Source organism: Limanda limanda, chromosome 8, assembly GCF_963576545.1.
Source record: "Limanda limanda chromosome 8, fLimLim1.1, whole genome shotgun sequence".
NCBI classification, from domain to species: domain Eukaryota; kingdom Metazoa; phylum Chordata; class Actinopteri; order Pleuronectiformes; family Pleuronectidae; genus Limanda; species Limanda limanda.
In genome coordinates this window covers 22,950,482-22,974,839 of record NC_083643.1, presented here as the reverse complement: position 1 = coordinate 22,974,839, position 24,358 = coordinate 22,950,482, and the positions used below count along the sequence as shown (strand labels likewise).

General features: G+C 43.7%; 1 protein-coding gene across 3 annotated transcripts; it reads left to right on the top strand.

Moving 5' to 3' along the window:
- The first annotated feature begins 1,271 nt into the window (after positions 1 to 1,271).
- Positions 1,272 to 20,848, top strand: sin3aa (SIN3 transcription regulator family member Aa). 3 transcript variants are annotated; one of them, XM_061076755.1, is made up of 21 exons: positions 1,272 to 1,312; positions 6,323 to 6,539; positions 6,793 to 6,978; positions 8,308 to 8,414; positions 8,822 to 9,116; positions 9,899 to 10,147; positions 10,348 to 10,500; positions 10,735 to 10,890; positions 11,025 to 11,114; positions 11,537 to 11,655; positions 11,783 to 11,993; positions 12,884 to 13,000; positions 13,130 to 13,368; positions 13,727 to 13,910; positions 14,060 to 14,639; positions 15,342 to 15,511; positions 15,600 to 15,773; positions 16,088 to 16,180; positions 17,274 to 17,368; positions 17,596 to 17,788; positions 18,966 to 20,848. In XM_061076755.1, exons 2-21 carry the CDS (start codon positions 6,354 to 6,356, stop codon positions 19,194 to 19,196), a joined length of 3,828 nt encoding a protein of 1,275 aa, XP_060932738.1. In that variant the 5' UTR covers positions 1,272 to 1,312; positions 6,323 to 6,353; the 3' UTR covers positions 19,197 to 20,848. The 3 variants fall into 3 exon arrangements, with proteins under 3 accessions (XP_060932738.1, XP_060932737.1, XP_060932736.1); XM_061076754.1 differs by lacking the exon at positions 1,272 to 1,312 and adding an exon at positions 4,378 to 4,481; XM_061076753.1 differs by lacking the exon at positions 1,272 to 1,312 and adding an exon at positions 5,480 to 5,627.
- Positions 20,849 to 24,358: the final 3,510 nt, after the last annotated feature.

Here is a 24,358-nt window from a genome sequence, read left to right as displayed (position 1 = left end):
TCCCAACCTGCTGCATCCACTGGACAAACAATGGAGTAGGTTTACCACGACAACAGAGTGAGCAGTTTAAACAACAGCATTGAAAAGTGTATACTGTATACCAGCAGTGTAACTGTATCCTCGAAGATGTATTCAGCAACATGTGGCCATTTCTGTGTCAATGTTTATTTTTGTGTGTGGGAGATCTTTGGGGTAACTTGGTGCTCTCTATGTCGCAGCAGACAAATGTACTGAGGGCTAGATTCACTTTAACTAATACTTCCATTTGATATTGACTTTGTTTTACCAACAACTGAGTAAATGTCTTTAGCCTGTAGATGCCACTTTTGTTTCTCAACATTTGTGGCATGCTTTCACTCACCATTGCCTGGGTCTGGATCTGTGTGATTATTTCTAACAAATTTCAGTGCAAGATTAGAATTATGTGGTTCTGTTTTTAATATGTAAGCCCCCCCAGGGTCCCTTTTGTCCCAGGCCCCTAAATTCCTGTGAAACTCTCCTGCATATGTTTTGTTTAGATAATGCCAGTTTAATGTGTCACTGTATCAAAGGCTCTAAATGCTACACCTGATGATACATTCACAGTGTAAACTATGATCAGAACGACTCATTTAAGATCCAACAATCCTCTTAACCACATAAAACAAAGATGTGATTGTCTTTTTTTCTACTGCTCAGCCAATGAACTAACTACATCAATGCAGGACCATGCTGGATAAAGCCTGGACGTCTGTGAAATGAAACATTTTGACCCCATGAGATGCAATTCACTATGGAATAAGGGGCTGAAAGAATATCTGGCCTTGTTGGTATAAACTATAGAAAATACATTACAAAATAATTTGTTGGAGTAAAATATCCTTCCTTAATCCACTGAAGATAGCTCTGCAAACTTGTGGTTTTCCATAGGCCTAATAATAATCAATACTGTTAAGGACTGGGAAGTTTTCAGTTATAAAATATAATAGCTGCCAAATAAATGATACCCTCTGGAATGCAATGGGAAGGAGTGCATCAGTGAAGCCCAGTTACTTCAGTAATAGTACTTGATTACTTTGCAGGGCAGCGTCAGATCACTGTCCTGCTGAGTGTGTGTTTGTGTGTGTATTTGTAAATCAGGTACTGGTCCTGCCGCACCGTTTTGATCAGATTGAGTCAGCAGTGTGTCTGGGATGCTGCCTCTCTTTTAGCGGGGGATATTCAAAATAAAGTGACGTACATGGTGGTGTGCGCCAATACCAGCCGAGGGGGGCGTGTCCAACCAATTTTGTTACAAACACGAATCCGGAGTAAGGAGTCCTTTTTTCCCTGGGTATGTAACAGCTGCTTAAACTACGTTATAATCTCACCGCTGCTGCTGGAACAAGCGAGGGGGTGTTTATCACGGGTGGGGGGGCGCTTTGCTGCTTTTGTGTCCTGAAGTGAGGCGATCGGGGGGCTTGTTGTGATCTGCAGCCGTGTAGTGGTGAAATGAGACGGCTCGTCTGTGGGGGGGGGAGAGTTGTTGTGTTGGTGGTGATACAGGTTCGACGTTTCCACTCGCGATCGTTGAAGTAAACAAAGCAAAGGATTTGTTGGAGGCGTCCTCTCCGCCGAGGGGGGGGACGCGGCCGCTGCGGTGGGGTGGGGGGGAATGGCGTGGCGGCTGCTCCGCGTCGCCACGCAGCAGCTGCAGGTCCCGTTCCCTGGGACTTTGGCACAGTGTTTGGTGAAGGGCAGCCGGATCTCGCCTGTTTGCCGCCAAGGAGACACGCAGCAGCAGCGTGATCCGCCCGCTCCCTTTCCATTCCTCCGCGGCCACCTGCGCTGATGCAGAGCGTCAGTGAACCAGCGGCCGCGGGCTCTCCCTCTCCCGTCGTGGTCCCGCGGAGCCTTTTGTTTGGAGAGGGAAGCCAGTGGCACGCGCACGTCCGCCGCTCAGTGTACGGGGCCAGCGACCCCCCCCTCTCCTCCTCGGTGTTGTCGTGCACGCTTCTGCACAAAAAGTGGACTCGCTACTTGTTGTTACGCAGCGGAGAAATGGTCTCGTCCTGCGCGATCACACCATGACAACTATGCGTCTTTTGTGCCAGATTCTCGAGTGGAGCACGTCGTTTATAAATGTGCACGCATTTACGGGGGTGTGGGGGGGGGCAGTCGGGATAGCAGAGCCCTGTGTGTGTGTGTGCAGCCGCGGCTGATCCCTGAGCCCGGGCCGGAGGGAGGAATCCCGGGCTGCTGCGGCTCCGCCTGTCGTGGGCGAGGGTTTATTTTGGAAGTTCCACCTTTTGGGGATTTGTAAGGACGCTTCTGTGCGCTGATTGGCTGCAGCCCTCACAAAGGGGAGGGATCCGAGTGCACAGGCAGGATCCCGCCCACTGAGTCACGTGTTACCTGACTCCAGGAAGTGGCCGTGCAGATATCACATGTTCACGCATCTGATTGACAGTCAGTCACACTGGAATCAGAAAACGACATAAGATACGCAGATATGAGATTTTTTATTTAAAAGATTATAAATAAATTACAAATATTTACATAATATCTAAACTATAGACTACAACCCCCTCAAACAAAAAATGTCCAATTCGACTTGATGCTTTATTATGGATGCAACTCACGTTTATTTTCATGATTGATCCACTTTTAATACCTTTATTATTTGTATGCTTTATTATGCTTAAATGTGCATATTCTTAGATAAATAATTTTCAGAAAAACATAGCACACTGATAAATTAAACTTTATTTTTTGCAAATAAATTATTTGCACACACACAGGATATGTTTGCATGCTGGAGGAGGGAACATGCCCCATAGGGAATTCATAAAGTTTATATTTATCAAAGCCATGGTAACGTGTGTATACAACATTTTACATATAAAACAAAACTTCATGCTTCCTCAAGATCACTGAAAGTTTGGAAATATGTATTGCACACACAGCTCATTGAACCAGCTACAAAAAAAAAATTTGCCTTGCAATTTGACCATAGTATTCCAAGATTTATTTTTAAAGTTACATAAAACAGCAAAGAAATTCAGTCAGTCAAAAGCATGTAACACAGGAAGAAATATGTAAGACAATTTGAAATGTGATCTTACTCTGGTCCTACCAACAAAGGAATACTGCATTAATGACAACCTCACTGTACGACCTCACCAGGACATCCGCTGAAGGTTAATTTACACAATAGGGTTCACTACCCATTATCATTATCAATCAGAATTGCTCTACAGAACAGTCGGAAACATGACACAATATTCTTGAGCACAAGGTGAAGCTATTTAGTGTCTTGCTGTGGGTCCAAATCGAGATTTAAATCTCAACTTTGATATTGTGCACAGTTGTAAAGATGTGTTTTATTAAAGCGCTTCAGTTTTTCTCAGATTACAAGTAATTAAGTACTGGCTGCAGTACTACATTATTATAAGGTCTGACTATTATTCTAATTAGGAATAGATTGTTTATGAAAAGTAAAATAAATCATTATTCCTCAGTGCCTGGGATCTGACAAACAAAATTAGAAAGACATATTGGATATATGTGGTTATAATAACAGTAACAATAGTATGAAACAAGAAAATGCTCCCTTTGCTAAACTATTTGCATTCTGCCTTTATAAAATACCAAAGACTTGTAATATTGCATTGGAGGAATTAGTGAAAGCGAAGTTTGGCGGCTGTTTGCTGTCCTGGCTCCTAAATGGTGGAATGAGCTCCCCATCGACATCCGGACATCAGAAAGTTTACACACCTTCCGCCGCAAACTTAAAACACACCTCTTCCGACTATACCTTGAATAAAAAAAATAATAATAATAAAAAATTAAAAAAAAAAAAAAATACTTACAATTTTTGAAACTAACAATTTAGTAGCACTTAAATGGCACTTAATTATAGCATTTTGTAGTTTAGCTTTATTTTTGAAGAAATTGTACTTTCTTGATTCTTGTTGTTCTTGGTTTGTACCCTCGGGGTTGAATGCACTTATTGTAAGGCGCTTTGGATAAAAGCGTCAGCTAAATGAAATGTAATGTAATGTCTGCAGCAGACGGATCCAGCTCTGCTCCCCTGACCCTATACATAGTGTGTAACACATCCATGGCCTCAACTCACTGATGCACTGTGGCGCTTCAAGTCAACATGGGCGTGCTCTGGCACTCGAGGATAAATCCATGATTGACAGCTCGGGTCCTCCGCCCCACCCCCCCGTGGACCCTCCGAACGAGCCGACCAATAGTGCTCGTCGGTGGGCTGGCCTATGCAGGAAAACCACGCCTCCCCCCATTGCTAACCGAACGGAGATTGTTTTCTTCTCTCGGGGAGATTTTCACTTTGCAGCCCATCGCTTTGAATTGTTTACTGAAATCACGGATAAGTTCTCTTTCCCACTCGCATGTCCGCGGCGGGGTCTGCTCCGTCTCCAACTGTGCCCCCCCCATCGGTGACGGATTACCAAAGCATCCTGGGTGAACTTCAGCTCGCTGTGTACGGAGAGGGGGTGAGTTCAGCTGAATTCATTCACTAAGCTAACGCTGCTAGCTGCAACCTGCCTGCACAACGTGAGCAGTCGCTTCGAGGGAAGCCCGCGGAGGGATCGACGGCTCCTCGCTCGACCCGATCCGGAGCCCGGAGAGACCCGGACCGCGCTGCTGCAGCTGTGGGAGCAGCCGGGCTCCGGATCGGTCCTGCCTAGCTGCATGTGCGACCCCGCTAGCCCGCGGACAGCGCTCCGTGCGGGGGGCTTCCCGGGTTGTTTACATGAGCGAGCAGCCAATTGGCAGCTCGCGGCCACTGTCGACACACCAGCTTCCCGGCGGAGTTATCCCAATAAACACTGTAAACCACTTCCGGGTTGGCTGGCCGCGGACTTGTAGCGCTCACCTGGGGGGGAGCCGAGGGTGATTAGCCCTACTCGGGGGACGCGCTCTAAATGGCGGGCGTGGGGGGGCGGCGTCGCGCTGTAACTCGAGGTCGGTGCTTGTGTCGCGAGGCCGGAAAGGGGATGGTCGGCTCCCGGCTGTTCCCAGGGGAAGAGCCGTGTGTGTGTGTCTGTGGGGGGGTGCAGCTCCACACCGAGCGGAGGTGCAGCGGCTCTACACACAGAGCCTCGCTTCCATTGGCCGGGGGGGGAGGTCGGTGAACACCTCCGCCGTCCGGACGCCGAGCTCACACGGGGCTGGGGGGGGGGCTGATGGGTTTCACAGTCAATGTGGGGGGGGGGGGGTTGTGGTGTCGGCGCCGAGCGTTCGGAACCGCGGCGTGCTCGTCCCCATCCCGCTGTTGTCCCCTGTGGCTGTCCCCCCTCCCCTCGCTGGGTTCGTCCCGGGGAGCCGCAGGAAGTTGTGAATGTCCGCGTGACGGTTCCCGCTGCACCTGCTGGTCACCAGGCCGGGTTCCATTGGCCACTCAGGTTCAGCACGTGTTGACATCAAGATCCGGTCGGGAGGTGATCGGGGGGGGTTAGTTTATCTCGATACAGCCTCCTCATCTGGAAATCACAAGTTTGAGAAACACGTGGATGTAGTGTAGAATGTTACACGTAATGTTCATGAAGTTGTTTTTATATTAGACAGATCATTTTATTTCAGGTTTTCTTGTCAGATCTGTCGGGACCACAGATGGAAGTGAGCTTATATGATTATCTGTGAGTCTTTGACAGTATTTGTCTGTTTATGAAATTATATTAGGATATAAACTATTGCCACTGACATTTTAGTACATAAAACTGCAGCAATGCTTTTCAAGTAATGTCCCCTGTCATTATGAATAATGTGTTGAATCAGGGCCCCCAAAATTATTGTATTGATCAAATACAAATAAAAAAGATGCTGACTGCTAAAAGACCAAAGTGGGCAGAATATATTACATTTATATAAGAATTTACCATTTGAACACTCAGACTTATTTGACGATTATTATAAAAGTTCTTTCTTGTTATAGAACATAACTTAAAAGTAGCTCCCACTTTTGGGGAAAACCCTGAATTGTGCAGCCCCTATTATTTATTAAAAAGTAACGTGTTGTATTGGAAGAATATTTACAGCCCAAAAGTTATTCTTATTAATGTCTGATAACTTATCTATAAAACGTTGATGTCTCCTTAAATCAATGGTCCCAGACTATGTAATAGTTAGTTTTCCTCCTCAGCCAAATAGCAGAAGTGGCTGGCTGGCACTGTGTACCCATAAGTTTACATTTGAAGTAAAAAGTAAATATTGCCATATGTCCCTGAAGACAAGATCGAATGGATTGAAGAAGCAGAGTTGATGGAGTCTGAATAACTAAACCGAGGTCTGCCAGTGTGAAACCGGGTCCATTTGCTGCTCTTTCTGCTCCCAGGTCTCTCAGCGCTCACAAGGATGAGTTCATAATGAAGCGGCGACTGGAGGATCAGGAAACCGTTTTTGCATCGCAGCAGCGGCGCCTGGCTGGCAACGCCGAGGCTTTCCAGCACCGTGTCCTGGCCCCGGCTCCAGCCCCGGCTGTGTATGAGGCCGTGTCCGACAACATGCAGCCCACAGCAGGTGTCCAGTACTCCGTCCCCCAGGGATATCAGGTATACGCTTTGCCAAGTGTGGACGAGTTTTAAGCTTCTGCTGTTTTTGAGTTTGACCAAGGGCGATTGTCAGAGGTTTAAAATCACTTGTCAACCATAGCTGTCAGTCAATTGTCGACACATTTTTATATAATGAAATTGTTCTAAATTGATTGTTCTTTGGCAATTTGAATGACAAGAATCAGGCATCAGAGGACATTCAGCCACTGTTTATGATCTACCATTGTTTTTAATAGTTACTCTGCCTCCCCAGGTTCCCACCGTGGCCCAGAACAGCGGTGGGCATGGGCACCCCCCGAGCCCAGCAGTCCATGGGGGGTCCCACCACCACAGCCCGGCAGTGCAGCCCCATGGGCCCTCCTCTGTGATGTCGGGACACGGCCACACGGCTGCTCCTCCAGCCTCAGCTCAGGGCCAGCAGCAGTTTCAGAGGCTCAAGGTTAGTCTGCCACTTGTATTGTGACAGGCTCTAGCAGTTGTCACATCCCATGGTAAACCTGAGAATGTCAGGTTTTAAATATTTTAAACTTTCCACTCCTCAATGGATTTGTGAAGTAGTGGTTGAATCTTTAAACAAACTTTATCGTCATGCAGTTTCCAATTCCTTCTGAGCAGCAGCAAATGTACTCAGAAGAGCCTGGACTTCATTGTCAGAGGCTTTCTACTGTAACTTCATGATGTCGATACAAAAGATCAATAGCTGTATAAGCAGCTACATGTACAAGAATTATGGCCTAAATAAAATGCTGTCACTCAACCAATCAGGTATAATTAGCACTGCATCCCCATCCCAAGGGTTCCGATACTTTTGTAAAGTCCTATCCCCCAACCTCTGAAACTTTACATAGACCCTGCAAAGGTTCTTTGTTCAGAGGGAAGTTCCTGTGATAGAAACCCTTTCAGAAAATGTGCAACTCATGTGTTAAACCTGCAGTTTGGAACTTTTGTTTCCCCCTTCTGGCAGTGAGAGTTATTACATAAACAGTCTTGCATACAGAGAAATGCCCATAGTTCTAACAATTAATCATTATTTATGTTCAGTAATTGTAACAAATATATAGGCTCTTTAAATATTTAGCAAATGCCAGCCTGTCTGAAAGCAGTAAGGGGTCATCTGTGTCAGAGCTGTGGAACCAGAAAAAGCAGCAGGAGTTATAATTCATGTTCTTTCTCACCAGTGACACTGTCTTTTTGAGAATGTAATCCTTCCTTTGAATGCAGAGTTTCTTTTTAATCTGGATCATCAGAAGCTTTTCTTGGACACTTCTTTAATTTTTCCGAACTTACCCCTAGTGGAGTAGCTTTGGCCAGACTCCGCTGCTGCGGCTGCTCCCCTCATTAGTTCTGTCAAACTTGCTGGTTGATATAAAACACATTACTACCGGTGCAAAGTGCAGGGATTGGCTCTGCTGACACCTGATTTTAAAACTCAGATATCATTCAAAATAGAGAGAGAGATTTTGCAGGTCCTGATGGACTGAATCAGCTTTCTGTGAACTCATTTGGCATCTCCTGCACTCCAGCTGTGACATCTGGGTTTATTTCCAGTTCTTTGTACTGATTTATTCTCAGAGTCTGTCAGGGTTTCAGAATGTGATGTTGGCCACAGCTGAGTAACTGCTACTTTTAATTGTTTCCTTTACATATACATCCAGAACATTTGGTGTGTAATAAGATCATCATTGATTTAAAAAAAAAAAAAGTGAATGTGAAAGAAAAACAGATTCGATCTCTGACTGCCTCTTTTCCTTTTCTCTCTCGCTCTAAGGTGGAAGATGCTTTGTCTTACTTGGATCAAGTGAAACTGCAGTTCGGCAACCATCCTCAGGTCTACAACGACTTTTTGGACATAATGAAAGAGTTCAAGTCTCAAAGGTGAGGACGCGGTTTCATTTTACAATGAGTCATTGGGCTGCACATGCAAATGTTCTTATTAAGATATTACATGAGTTGTGTTCTCATACATGTCATAGTACATTCAACTTGCACCATGCAACACTAGTATATTTAGCTAATAACTAATATTAAATCAAAAAAATAGTGTTCTATAATAAGAAGGATTATGGCTAGCTTTCACCTTCAAGAAACTACTTTAGTTTTTGCTTCCAAAGAAACAGTAGGCCTATTTTTAGATTGGCTGAGAATGAGTGTTGAGTCTGATAAGTCTGTCACAGCTGGACAGCCAAAGTAGACATGTGTTCCGAATAATTAAAGGTTCAACAGGTGTGAGCTTAACAGCTGAACTGGATTTCCATTCATTACGTGTGTTCTTCTCTCTCTAGTATTGACACTCCAGGGGTCATCAGCCGAGTGTCGCAGCTGTTCAAAGGTCACCCTGACCTCATCATGGGCTTCAACACCTTCCTGCCGCCAGGCTACAAGATCGAGGTCGCAACCAACGACTTGGTGAACGTGACGACACCGGGTCAAATCCACCACATCACCCCGCACGGCATCACAGTCCAGAACATCCCCTTAACGGGAACAAATACCCAACACCAGGCCCAGCTGCCGTCTGCACCAACCACCACCGCTCCCCCCCTTCTCACACAGCCTACCCCTGCCAAGATGAGCAAGGTGAGTCCTGAAGGCCGAGCAGGGAATCACTGAACACCAACCAAGTTGTAAAGACAAAGCTCACACAGAGATGTGGTGGAGCTGGTTCTAGTTTAAAGGGATAGTTCACCCAGGATTGAAAATTTACTCCTTATCTGCTCACCCCTATGCCGGTGGTTTGGTTAGAGTGTTTGATTCCACAAAACACTTTTGGAGTTTCAGGGTAAACAGTGTAGCAGCCGAATCCAATACAGTCGAAGTAAAGGGTGAATCCTTCTTCAGACGTAATAAAACCACAGAAAAAAAAACACAACATGCCTCCATGCGGCTCGTGTGGTGTCATCAACATGAAGCGAAGTGATTTACACCAAGTTTTTTTTTTTTTTATATATTCTTTATTTTTTTGACAGATCAGCCCAAGGGCAATTTTCTTTCTTCTGCTGTCAACCTTTTTCAAAATTGGGTTACTTTGTACATTTTGGGAGAGGTAAAGTGCATACATGTAGACAATAATCACAGATCAGAGAAAAACAAATAAATGAATAAAAACAAGCTGAATAAAAAACAACAACATGTTAGAGGGTGATTTGAGAGAGAATGGGATAGAGGTCGGTGAGGCTCGCTGAATCAAGGCAACATTTACACCAAGTTTTAAGCCTAAATGTCATTGACTTCAATTGTATTGGATCCAAAAGTGTTTTGTGGACTCAAAGCACTTCACCCACCCCCCCCACCGGCATAGGGGTGAGTAGATAAACCTGCATTTAGTGGTGCAGCATCTAATAAAAGCTTCCGTCTTCTAGCCTCTCCAGCCTCCGGCCTTGACACCGAGCAGCCAGAGCAATCCGTCCATCCCTGCCTACACCTCCCCCCGCTCCCCGCCCATGCAGCTCCACCCACCACTCAGCGGCACCCCCACCGGTCCACCCATGCAGAACAACCAGCCCGTGGAGTTCAACCACGCCATCAACTACGTCAACAAGATCAAGAACCGCTTCCAGGGCCAGCCCGACATTTACAAAGCGTTCCTGGAGATCCTGCACACGTATCAGGTCAGTGACTCGAACTGAAAAAACACATTGATACTTAACAAGTACATTTGTGGCTTCAAAATATTTTTTTCCCCATAGCTTATATATCTTATCATATTTAAACTGTTGCACTTATAGTTATAATAAAATGTAGGAATGCAGTTTGGTGCTGAGGGCCCTGTTACCGCTCATATTCCTGACATTACACTCGTCCTCCACAGAAGGAGCAGCGTAACGCAAAGGAGGCCGGAGGGAACTACACCCCGGCTCTGACGGAGCAGGAGGTGTACGCTCAGGTAGCGAGGCTCTTCAAGAACCAAGAGGACCTGCTGTCAGAGTTTGGACAATTTCTACCTGATGCCAACAGTTCAGTGGTAAGCAGACTCCTCGTGTTACGCAGGTCTTGATGCAGATGTTGAAGAAGTAAAGTCTTTAAAATCAGTTGTTTAAAATTGTTCAGGTAAGTTTATGATCATTCAGTAGTGCCTGCTGATTTAATTGGTCTGTTTAAATGCTTTATACATGGTGGTAGCAGTTGTAGTCCTGTTGTGTGGGATATTCATCTTCACGTACCCCAGTCTTACCAGTATCATGTCTCTTTTCCACAGCTGTTAAATAAGACCACAGCCGAGAAGGCCGAGTCTGTACGGAACGACCACGGTGGCACCGCCAAAAAGATGCAGCTCAACAACAAACAGAGGCCCAATCAGAACGGCTGCCAGATCCGTCGGCATCCAACTCCAGGGTCCATACCACCTGTTAAGGTACACACAAGGACTCGCACATGCTAATGAGGCCACTGCTACCTCACGATTTTTCCTTTTCATTGTTGTGTTTTCACGTCTGCCTTCGTTGATTTGTTGTGTAATTATTATACCTATGTCCTCTCATGCTACAGAAGAAGCCCAAGTTACTGAATTTGAAAGATTCTTCAGTCACAGAAGCCAACAAGCATGGAGTCGGCACAGAATCTCTGTTCTTTGAGAAGGTGGGTTGGTTGCTGTGTTTTTAGCTTAAATACAGGTTAAGTTTAGTTGGAATTACTCGTTCTCATGAAATGAAGACAAAAAAAACACTTTATTGATCGTTTTACTGCATTAGTCATTTTAAGTGTAATTTAATATATTATTATTATTATTAATATGGCTTTTTTCTTTAAAACTATTCTGAAATACTCTGAGATGTAAAAGTTACTAATATGACATAAATAAGGCACAGTTTTTGATTACACACAATCAGTCTAAGTTATAAGAAGTGTAAGTCCAAACTTCAAGTAATATGCTGCTGACTAAATTTTAGAAAGTGGTATTTCATTTATTTATTTTTTAAATTTGAGATATGGAAGGCAGTTTTTGTTCGTCTCCAATGGACCCTGACATGAATGTTTTTTGAAATTATTTTTCATTACAGGTGCGCAAAGCCTTGCGAAGTGCAGAGGCTTATGACAACTTCCTGCGGTGTCTGGTCATCTTTAATCAGGAGGTGATCTCCAGGGCTGAACTGGTGCAGCTGGTGCTGCCCTTCTTAGGGTGAGTTGTCTCACTACACACATAGGTTACAAGTCTTTCCACAATAGAAGGTCAATATATACAGTATATACATCTAATTCATGTTTTGTTTTTTTTAACTTAATATCTGACATTCTTACATACACAGAAAATTCCCAGAGCTGTTCAACTGGTTTAAGAACTTCTTGGGATATCGGGAAATGTCCCACATCGAAACATACCCAAAGGAGCGGGCCACCGAGGGCATCGCCATGGAGATCGATTATGCCTCCTGTAAGAGACTAGGCTCCAGTTACAGAGCTCTGCCCAAAAGCTACCAGCAGCCCAAATGCACTGGGAGAACTCCACTTTGTAAAGAGGTGAGAGGAGAACGTTTTGAATTCCTTGAGGTTAAGATATATTCATCAAGTGTAATTGGTGCACTTTCCTGTCCGTTTTTCTGTCAGTTGAGTTTTTGCTTGAAGTCTTATGACAGATTGGCTCTACTAAATTTGTTTGTCCACTCATGTTTATTGACTATCAAAAACAACTTAAACACACATAAATACTAGAGCTGTGCATCTTCACTAGCCTCACGATTCGATAATGATTCAGCAGTCAACGATTCGAATGCACAACGATGCAGCGATGCATTCAATTCAGTTTTCATCAGTTAATACATTCAGTCGGACAAACATGACCTTGTTTAGAGCGTGCTTTAAAAAGTATTATAGACTGTTACTATTATGACAATTGTACTGTAATTTACAAAATAAGCTTTTCAATTGAAACATCAGACTACAACTAGTTTATGACAGTGGTCAGTGCTCTCCACACTGATTGCACATTCATTCATTTCAGACTTGTGTGCTGCATCTAAAGCTTAAAGGACAAACTGTGATTTTAGCCTTTACTGTATCAGGCACATTACTCTGCGCAGGTCAACAAGTGACTCTGTTCATCTAAAACAATGAACGAATTTTCCACGTCTGCATAGCAATGCATCTAAGAATCAAGAAATGTACACACCACATATTGCAAAGATGAGATTTAGTAGGGAAAAAATACAAGGGCAGATCAAACAGGAAAAACTGGGAATTTAATCATTCTAGAAGTTTTTAACATCATTAAGCAAAGGTGGTATGATGTGAAAATGACCGTACGTCCAAGCCGAGGGTCGACATGTCACTATTACTGGCATCATTTGAATTCATCTCTGTTTATCTTCATGGAGCTTTATGTTGATAGTGTTTGTTTCTACCTTGTCCAGGTCCTAAATGACACCTGGGTGTCCTTCCCCTCCTGGTCTGAGGACTCGACGTTTGTCAGCTCCAAGAAGACTCAGTACGAGGAGCATATCTACAGATGTGAGGACGAGCGCTTTGAGGTGAGTGGGAATAATTCATGCTGACAGCTTGTCTGTAGATGTCATCGAAGGGGTGATGCCACACAGTTTAAATAAATGATTTTAAGAAAAGAAAAGAATCATAAATCCTCTGTGTTTGCCTCCCGACAGTTGGATGTTGTATTGGAAACCAACCTGGCCACCATCAGAGCCTTGGAAACGGTGCAACGCAAGTTGTCCCGCATGTCTGCTGAGGAGCAGGCCAAGTTCCGCCTGGACAACACACTGGGCGGCTCCTCTGAGGTTGTGCACCGCAAGGCCATCCAGAGGATATACGGAGACAAAGCACCTGACATCATCGACGGGCTTAAGAAAAACCCTGCCGCTTCTGTTCCCCTCGTGTTAAGGAGGTAGGTGTAAAAATGAAAAGTAATTATGTAAATCACCTCTTATGTTATTTGATAAAAAAAAATTGTAAAAAACATCTTAAATAATTGATTAATGTTACTGGGAAAAGAATAATCAGCCGAATCCCAGATTATAAACCCACTAATTCACACAGGACAGGAAAAGGGAATGTGATGTGTCTGTGGTGAATATGAATAATGACCCCTGAGAATGAATGTGTGCTTTTATAGACTTCAATTTCCATCGCTGCAGGAAGGAAGGAGAAGCTGCTTCTTTGTTATTATACTCTCCTGTCTGAAATGCATCATGTTGCAGCAGATGTTTGCATCAGTGTCGTTACTTGACTTCTGTTCTCACCAGGTTAAAGACAAAAGACGACGAGTGGCGGGAAGCCCAGCGAGGCTTCAACAAGATATGGAGGGAGCAGAACGAGAAGTATTACCTCAAGTCTCTCGACCACCAAGGCATCAACTTCAAACAGAACGACACCAAAGTGCTTCGATCCAAGTCCCTGCTAAATGAAATCGAAAGCATCTATGATGAGGTAAAAGACAAAAGAAAGACAGAATCAGCCCAATTCAAAATGTGTAAAAAGTCGTGCTAACATCTGACCAGTAGAACAATCAGCTTTAGCATACAAACTGAATAATGTATTCTTAAAATGATGACAATGAATTATTTTTTGCTCTGCAGCGCCAGGAGCAGGCCTCCGAGGAAAACACCGGTCCACCCATAGGACCTCACCTGACACTGGCCTATGAGGACAGTCAGATCCTGGAGGACGCAGCAGCTCTCATCATCCACCATGTCAAGAGGCAGACGGGCATTCAGAAGGAGGAGAAATACAAGATCAAACAGATCATCTACCACTTCGTCCCCGACATGCTGTTCTCCCAGCGCGGTGAGCTCTCGGAGGTAGAGGAGGAAGAGGAGGAGGAGGAGGAGATGGATCTGGAGGACGGAGCTTCCAAAAAGCACAATGGCGTCCCTGGCAGCAGGAGCCCCTCCAAGTCCAAGCTGCTGTTCAGCAACACGGCGGCACAGAAGCTGCGCGGCTGCGACGACGCCTACAACCTCTTCTACGTCAACAACAACTGGTACATCTTCCTGCGCCTGCACCAGACGCTGTGCTCGCGCCTGCTGCGGCTGTACGGGCAGGCGGAGCGACAGATCGAGGAGGAGGTCAGAGAACGGGACTGGGAGAAGGAGGTCCTGGGACTCAAGAAGGAGAAGAACGACAATCCAGCCATCCAGCTGAGGCTGAAGGAGCCCAGTGAGTAACAACACACAGACAGACATTTTTTATCAATTTTCTATGTTGCTCCTCAAACCGACTGTTTTGTGTTTGTTTGTTTTCCCATTTGAGGGAGAGAGCATAAATCCTGAAACAGTTTTTTATAGACTTGCAAACCAGCGTACCATTTTACAACCCATTAGCTGCTATTATCTCCCAGACAAATCCAGACTCCAAATCCAAAGTTTCTGTGAATTGTCGCAGCACCTGTGCTCCTGCAGCTGTCAGTGGGTTTACTGTGATTAGCTTTAACAAACTAATAATTTTTGATTAACTTAGATTCTCTAGCAAGTGCCCCATGGGTATTGACAGTTATTTGAGCAGAGGTGTTGTGTAAAATTCTGATATCTCCAGCTGCCTACTCGGAATTTAAATTTTCCCCTACATGTTTGCCCAATACACTTTTTTTACCCATCGGGTATGCAACCCAGTTACAGACACTAATTAAGGCTTAATTTCTTCTCTTCAACCCATAATTCACATTCCTTTGTAATAGATGAAGTATGAAAAGTATTGTCAACATTTTCGTAGGCTTACTGCAATCAATAAAGAGTTTAGAACAGCAACGGATAAATATGAGAAACAGTAAATTATCAAACTGTTGCTAAAGGTGATCTCTTTGAAATGTCTGCACCTGATGCACCTATTCATCCGATTTTCAAAACAATCTCTTCTCTGTAGTGGAAATTGAGGTGGAGGATTACTACTCAGCCTTCTTGGAGATGGTTAAAAATCATCTGGATGGAAACATGGACGCCTCTCAGTACGAGGACTCGCTGAGGGAAATGTTCACCATCAACGCCTACATCGCCTTCACAATGGACAAGCTCATCCAAAGCATCGTCCGACAGGTGAGGACTCATTCTCTCAGGCGCTAAAATCCGGTGGCTCTGTCGTGTTCACTGTTTTTTTTAACCAAACACCCACGTTTCAAACCAGCTTCAGCACATGGTGAGCGACGAGATCTGCATCCAAGTCACGGACCTCTACCTGGCAGAGAGCGCCAACGGGGCCAGCGGAGGCACCATGTCCACACAGTCTGCAAGGAGCTCTGCTGAGGCCATGTACCACCGGAAAGCTGAGCAGCTCATGTCTGACGAGAACTGCTTCAAGGTAAATTCACTAAGTTGCTTCTGTCATTGGAAAACTGGGCGGATTGGTGCATCTCTTCTTTTCTTTTTTAACTATTGCGTCAACCTTTTTAAATTATTATTATCTCTGAGATGTTTTTGGTAGCAAGGACAGAGAAACTATAATTAAAAGAAAAGCATTGATAGAGACCATAGGGTTTACAGCAATGATCCTGGGCTTCAGCATAAGATACTACACCTGCCTGGTTTGCTCTTCATCCAATCAAACCCTTTGATACATTCTGACTTTCACACTCTAAATTAATTTCACTCTCACACTGTGTGTCTCTTTCTCAGGTGATGTTTTTGAGAAACCGGGGGCAGGTGCAGCTCATGGTGGAGCTGCTGGACACAGAGGAGGAGAACTCGGACGAGCCCATGGAGGCTGAGGTAAGAAAATCCCAACCTTCCACAAGCCTACACAAAAATGTCTATACATACTAGGGATGTCACGAGAACCGATACTTACGATACTAAGATAACAAAACACAGACGATGCCCATTTTTTTGAAGCACCGTAGGCACCGTGAGCTTCAATGCCAGCAGCTGTTAGCAACTTAGCATTAGCATCGGTGTGGCGCTAGTCGATGTTTACATTCAGAAAACCAAGATGGCAACTGCGGCTGCAGCGTTCGCCCCACCTCTACTTGTTGATTAAAAAGGCACAAAGAGTCGTGTATGGAAGTACTTTGCGTTTGAGGCAGAGGACCGTGGCGTTATCATTAATCTGCAGAAGCCATTATGCAAACGATGCTACCGTGGTCTTCAGACCAAGGGAGGTAATACTTCCAATATAGCAAAGCACCTGAAAGACCGTTATCTGAATTTGTTTAAAGAATTCAAGGTGAGTTATGATTCATATTAACTGTAAATCAATGCTAAGCTCGCTTTAATGCATAACGTGTCTCACAACAATGCGTCACTCAAATGCGTCCGCAACTACCGTATAACCCACAGTATATGCGCAAGCACATTAAACTACCGTATATGACATTAGTAACATCCAAAGAATGCAATTTTGGAATCTTAGAAAAATCCTTTATTTTAACCGTGGTATCGAAATTGGCATTGAGAATCGTGTTATTTTACTGTTATTGGCACCGACTACTGAATTTTTGGTATCGTGACACCCCTAATACATACTAGGCCATGTTTACTAGTTTTCAGGCCAGGAAGGACATTTTAATTAGATAAGGCCTTTGTGATGGCATTAAGCTGTTAAAGGTAAATTCCCAACCTCAGTATCAGACCTTAGTTGGACTTTGCAATGATTGATGTTCCAAAGACATAAATCATGGACCCAATAGGGTCTGGGCCCTATTGTGTTTTCATTTTTCAGAGTTCATGTCTGAAAATGGCTTGAAAGACGCCGCAGAGGGTTCTGTAATTTTGATGGAACCAAATGATTTGCTCTTTTTTTATTGCTCGTATGGGGGGTGTCATCTCCTGACGATTCTTGTTTGTTTTTGTTTTGTTTATTCAGCGTTGGTCAGATTATGTTGGACGCTACTTAAACCCAGACTCCACCACACCTGAGTTGAGGGAGCACCTCGCTCAGAAGCCCGTTTTTCTCACCAGGTAAGTCGCCACCTAGGCTCATTCAACAGATTGGCAAAAAAAGTCATTTTCATGGTTAGGATTTATGGTTTTCATAATGCATGACACCTTGCTGCGTAAGCTGTATGACACATTCCTTTGAAAGTCGAGGCCTCTGATTAAATTAACTCTAATCGATTTGTTCTGACACATTCCTGCTGGATCTCATTAGTCACTCTCATTACGCTCGTCTCCGTGCTCATAATCAGGAACTTGAGACGGATCAGAAAGTACCAGAAAGGCCGAGAGCAGCTGGACAAGGAGGCCTGCGAGGGCGGCAAGAAGTCCCTGGAAAAAGAGAAAATGGAGTGTATGTTCAAGCTCAACTCCTATAAGATGGTCTACGTCTTCAAGTCTGAGGATTATATGTACCGACGCACTGCCCTGCTGCGAGCTCACCAGGTATTACAATCCACACTGTGCCTTCATACCATTCACTCTGTAAAAGTGTTTTTTCTCTTAACTCTTATGGGTGTTAATCTGAGGGGGCTGCTTCTTACACTGACATGTGGCTATGACTTGGACTGTATTATTATCTTTATGCACCATTTTTATATAATCTTCAGTTTAGGTTTTCTTAAGATCTTTTCAGATGCTTAATTAGATTAGCTTTCAAATTAAACTTTTCAGACAGCAAACCCTGCATCTTTGAGACTACAAACATTGCAAACATATGCTGTGGTTATATTTAATACAACAGATTAATAGATCAGCCACGTTTAGTATTGAATCCTGTGTTGGAACTCAGTGGTTAACAGTTCAGCACTTAAGTTTGGCTTTAAAGTCTGATTCTAAAATCAAGCCAGCATTTCCCACAGAATTCTGTCACTCTATGGCGCTAGCTGTAGTAGTAGTGGAAGACAAGTTCTCACACGAGAGAGAGAACTGCAATGCAAGCTTCCAGGTCTGACAGCGTGAACGGTAACAACTTTATGGATGATAGCAAATAGTGCTGCACACAGCAATACAATGCAGCAACAGAGTAAAACACCAAGTTAGGGATATCATATGTTATTTTGAAACTTATGAGACTCTGACAGGACAAATTTAAATATAAAAGTCTAGATAATTAATGAAACACTGCAAGCAAAGCATGACTGCTGGAATTATTCCACAATACTAAACCTCTTATTACACAGATAAACTGCAGCTAAGACACAGAGAGCAAAAGCTTCCCGCCTCTTTAGTGCTGTTAGCGTTCAGCAGTCAGAAATAGCAACAGTCAGAGCGAGTGATGAAAACATTGGTTCAGTGTAAACAGAGCTGAGTGAACTGCTGATGTGTCAGTGAGCTGTGAGATGCATCACAGACAGAGGAGCCAAGAGAAAGCTGCTTGTCTGACTGATTTACCGGTTTTGGCTGCTGGTGGGAGATTGGATATCAGGTGACGTGGTTTAAAAACTCAGTGCTGACAGTTGAATTTACTCTAGGTCACCAGTGAGGGGAGCTCTAATGCAGAAAGCTGCTGATTCAGTGTTCTCAGGTGCATCTGCAGTGACTTCACAGTCTGTAACTATGTCAGTGTTCACATAATCCTCTACACACTCAGATTTCTAACACATGTATGTTTTTCCCTCAGTCCCATGAGAGGGTGAGCACGCGGCTGCACAATCGCTTCCAGGCCTGGGTGGATGCCTGGGCCAAGGTGAACGTCACCCGTGATATGAGCGCCGAGACCAACAAGTGGCTGATGGGTGAAGGGCGCGAAGGCCTCTTACCTTGCACCACCGCCCGCCACCCCGAGGTCGCACACTACGTGAACATCAACAGATACCGCGTCAAATACGGCACAGCCAGCAAAACGCCGTAGCCGAGGAGGAACGGGGAGAGAGAGACTGATTCCCGGGGGGTGTTTTGGTCTGAAGTCAAACAGGTCAGGAGTAGGTGGAGGGACGAGGGCCTATTAATGTGTTTTTAAGGCTGACATGGGAGCACAATTAAGCTATAGCTACCCCTGTATGTTGCACCCAGGGCGGCAGGATCACGGATTTTACCAGCGTTTTTAGCTGGGCCCATTTTTTTACAGGGCCTTTGGTGCCAAAACTTAGGAATTGTCACGTTCCAGTCACAGACCTGAGCTCCTACCAGCACTCAGAGCCACGTCTCAAACAAAGTTCCCCCCGAGCTTTTTTCAGCCGGGCCGAGCAACACAAGCAGGGAGCCTGAGAGAGAACGAGTGGTGCTTTTTGTACTTAATCACAACCGAGCTTCGATTTTAGCTGTTGACCAGTTTGTCTATAGCCATCAGAGTGAGAGCTCCATCAAAATCAATCATACAGGAATTTTCTTTATGATAGTGTTATTCTACAGTATCCATGAAAAACAATATGGCGGACAAGTGCACTTATTCAGGAGTAGGGAAATGTTTCAAATAGTTCTGTTTCCCCAGAGTGAAGGTTTGGAGGATGCTCAAATACAATGTCTGTGGGATCTGGTTCAGACGTTCCTGTGTTACGGCTCAAACAATTATGTACGTATCACTAGACGAAAAGAGGGATTGGTTTCCTTTTCAAGAATACATGGCAGCATTATTCGAAACTGTGCCTGAGCCCCAAACAGCATTGTCAGGTTAACATCCGAAATGCACTGTTTGCATCTAATGTAAAAAAAAGAAAACAGCCTCACAGCACTGTTTGGTCTCAGACTGTAAAATTGTATAGCTTGTGAATGTCAGATACTGACATGTATTCCAGTGTATGTGTTGTGTATATATATTATATATAGTTCTATTAACACACATGATCCTCGCCGCCCTGGAAGTCAATCATTTTAAAATGCCCTCGGCCAACACACCAGCTCGTGCACACACAGACGCATACACACACACACACACACATACACACTTGGAGGACTGTCCACATGCCGCTCACATTGTAAATACACTGTATATAGTCTCAGACTTTTTATGACAAATCTGTGTTGTTGTGCTAGTAATACTTTCCAAGGTTACCGTGGACTTTAGTGACGAATGGCTAAAGTTGGTATGTAAATGAAAAAGACAAATGCAAGACCATTTATTACAGTTTTTACCAAAGGGAGTTGATTATAAAAATAGCTGTTTCCCCCTTGGTGTGTTCCTGTATGTCTTTTCCTTTCTAATTTCTGTTGTAAAACACGTGGAGAAGTAGAAATGTATCCAGGTCTTTCGGTTTTATATATATGAAAAATGACAATTTTTTCTTCTGAATGTGACATTTGATTAAAAAAGTATCACTGCCCCCCCCCCCCTTTTGACAACTGACACCGTCCATGGTGATGGTGAGACTCATTTCAAAGTTCAGACTTGACAGACTCCACACCGGTCTCACCCTGTGATGCACGCGTCCCTCCCTGGATAGATTTCTGCTGCAAACATCACCCAACACCATATTTTTGATATTGGAAGAAGTCACACGAGCATGTCTTTAGTCCCTTTATTTAGACATTATTTAAAGTAATAATAAAAATGACATTTGTAGCCTACGGAGCCCTGTGAGGTTGTGTTGAGTGATTTATTTTTTTCCGCAAGTTCATGTTAACGTCCATTATTTGTGTAGCATAATCTTTTCCGGTTTATATTTTCTCAAACACTTTTTTCATACGCAAATTAAGTTTGTTTTCATGTCAGATTGAGTTTTAAATTTGACCTCCTGTCACTTCAGTCTACCAGGAGCAAACAGGCCTCAATCACATTCTGACTAGAGGATAAGATGAATTACCTCTGCCAAGGATATTAGGCTTTCATCTCTCATCGTTTGTCGCTTTGTTTGTGAACTAGTGGTCAGATTAGAATAAATCATGGTTTGCATCTGGATCAGGAAATTGGCTGCATTTTGTTTTAATTTGATTAAAGCTGGCGGAGGTACGTGCCCCACTGATTTCCATTGCCGTTATAAACTTTAAATGCAGTCTCTGTAGTAGCAAACAGAATAACTACAACAGCAAAATTGTAATAGTATACAAACACAATGTGCACTCAGCATGAACATGGCACAGATTCTACGTTGAGCAAAATCTTTTTATGAAAAGTTTCAACCCTTGATCTTGTGTTCCTTTCCAAGATTTCTGCCATCCTTCAAAAGTCAAGAAGACTATTTCTTTTAGCTTTGACCATTGCCCTTGTAACCACTGTGCAAATCAGTATTTGACTCATAGCCTGCAAATAGGAAAATGTTTGTATTGTTGTTATAGGCATTACCAGAAATAAAAAGAAGCAGTAATATAATACATACAATTCTAAGCTATTATAATCACAACTGTTGCTGTGGCTAGTAACTTCCTTTGAAATCCTGCAGAGGGAGCCCTCTCACTGTCCACCAACATAACGACCTCCTATCTTCCACATAGATGATTAATCGTTTTACAGTAAGGTGAGTTGAGACACAAAAATAACTCAAATTTGTCACAGCTTCATGTTTTTTTATATACAGTTTATTGATTAGCTGTGGAAGCGTGGGATCCCTTCACCGTCATCATGGCTGCAGTTTGCCCCCCCACCCCCAGTCACTGTTGCACTCAGTTAACATCAGCTTCACCTAAAACCAAACTTACTTCAGCCTGCAGTGCGTCATCCACTGTACAAAAATATGAAACAAAGAAAAGCAGCAAGTTTTTGCTTAATAATTAACATCAATAAAATTGCAATAATGTTGTCAGCACAAACTGATCTTTAACATCTTGCTAACTGGCAAATGTAGTTTTGGAAGAGTTTTTTTTACAAGTGCCATCATCATGTCTACACACCATTTAAATTTTTGTTCTCAATGAACCAGTAATGCAAAAATCAATTAATCAAATTAATCAAAGTGTTTATTGTCACAGAGCAGTGAAATTCTTATGACCTGGCAGGCAGTAGACGTGCAATGCAAGATAAAAAAAACACATAACATATATATGGCAAACATGCAGATTTTCCAATAGTTTTAGAAACTGGACTTTGAAAGATAAGAAACTCCACTTTGCTTCAGATTGAAATCTGTTGACACACTCAAATTTACACTCGAATTGTTGTCAACCAATGTGGTTATAATCTTAACATGCCTTACGGTTTTTCATTCATTGATATGTGAGTGAAAGCGTCTCTGAAAATGAAAGCGACTGATGAACCTGAAGACATCAGGAGAGCCCACATGATGTCATGGAGGAGGACATCAAAAGACGGACCCTGAAACGCCCCTTTGTAGACTAGTCACTTACCAACATTTTTTAACACAGTGTGCAGAAAAGGGAATAATATTCCAAAATATATAATGTTGTGTGGCTTTGTTCAAAGCTATAGAGCTAACAGTAAACAGGGAATGATTAAATGTGCATCTTTCTGAATCAGGAATTGTGCACGAATGCTGGACATGTAATTGGCACCTCTGTGTAAATTCAGGCCGCCTTGTGGCCCCTGGGATAAATCCTGAATCCGCCCCTGGCTAAACTGCAGATGTATGGAGGACCATACATGACTTAAGTATAAATAAATAAATGTATAAATAAATACAGAAATAAATAAAAAAGAAAATTAATTAATTAATACAGAAATAAATACGTTAATAACAACAGAAATGTCTAAATAAATGTCTTCCACATTTATTTATTTATTTCATTCCCTCATTTCTGGTGCTTATGCTACACTTATGCTAATGAGTAAGGCGGGCCTAATCGCAGTCTCATGCAGGATTGGTCACAGGAGTGTAATGATCCAGCCCTTCTACTTCTGTCTTTCAATACTGAATACAGTAGCTGTTTGCAGTGTTGAGCCGGTTCACACTTAAAATGAACTAGTTCAAGTTCAGAGGGTTAGTTCCTTTTTTATTTATTTATTTATTTCTGTATTTATTTATACATTTATTTATTTATACTTAAGTCATGTATGGTCCTCCATACAGATGATTGCTGACTGTTCATACAGGACAAGCTGTTGAGAATCCACCAGGCCCAAGTGGCTGGTCCAACTGCTGCAGAGGGAGGAGAGAGAGAAGTGAGGCAGAAGGACTTCAGCCCATTTCACTGTACCTGCACCTTTCAGACTCTTAACAAAACCCATGCACTCAAAGACATGCACCCTTTCCCCACTTGGCTGTCGCTGTGCTGGGGCCCTGATGAGGAGTGAGTCCGACACATGCCAGCACAGCTCCCCATGCCTCCCACTGCCAACGCTAATAATGAGTTCCTCAAAGGCAGCACCGGCGAGGAGGGAGTGAGGTTGTTTTTTTTCACCCCACCAATAGCTCTTCTGCGTGATTACTTCCTTGAAGTGCACACTCCTGAACTCTCAACAGCTTTCGTCTCCCCTAATTTCGGCACTTCCGCAACTTCTGACTCAGAGAGCAGAGCTATTGTCACCACCACAGAGCGGTGATTGTCTCCCGGGCTCGGAGGCCTTCCACACTCACATCGCAGAGCAATTAACTCACAGGCAGTGACCTCATAGGTTTGGGTTCTTTATTCTTCTGCGGGAACAGGTGTTTTTCTTACTTACAGTGTTCGCTGTATTTCAAATTCCCAACGCTACTTGCTCTTTGACAAATAAGAAGCCTCTTGCACACTCGTCCTGTGCTTTTTGATGGAGAGGCCAGTCTTGGCAACCATGACACAGTTTTTGCTGTGCGTGCACAACGACTCACCAGCATGCCTGGATAAGGACAGAGGAGCCAAAACCTTTGGGAAGGTATTCTTAAAAGGGGTCATAAGGTTTGAAGACGAAGCATGAGTCAGAGCAGCCATTAATAATTCAGAGCCCTCATCTTTTTTTTTCTCAAATACAAAAACCATCCATCTCTGAGCTTTGTGGGGGATTTCTACCCACTGCACCCACAGGCTGTTTGTGTCTGTATAGGAGAGGATGTGTGTACGTGGTGACATGTGCACGGGCCGGGTGTGAGACGTCTGCTTCACAGGCGGATTTGTCCTGATGATGAGAAGGTACCACTCTGCAGGCTCCTCTCTCTCATCGATAAAAGGATTAGTGAAGTCTGGCACTCTTACATAACCACTGTCGGCTCC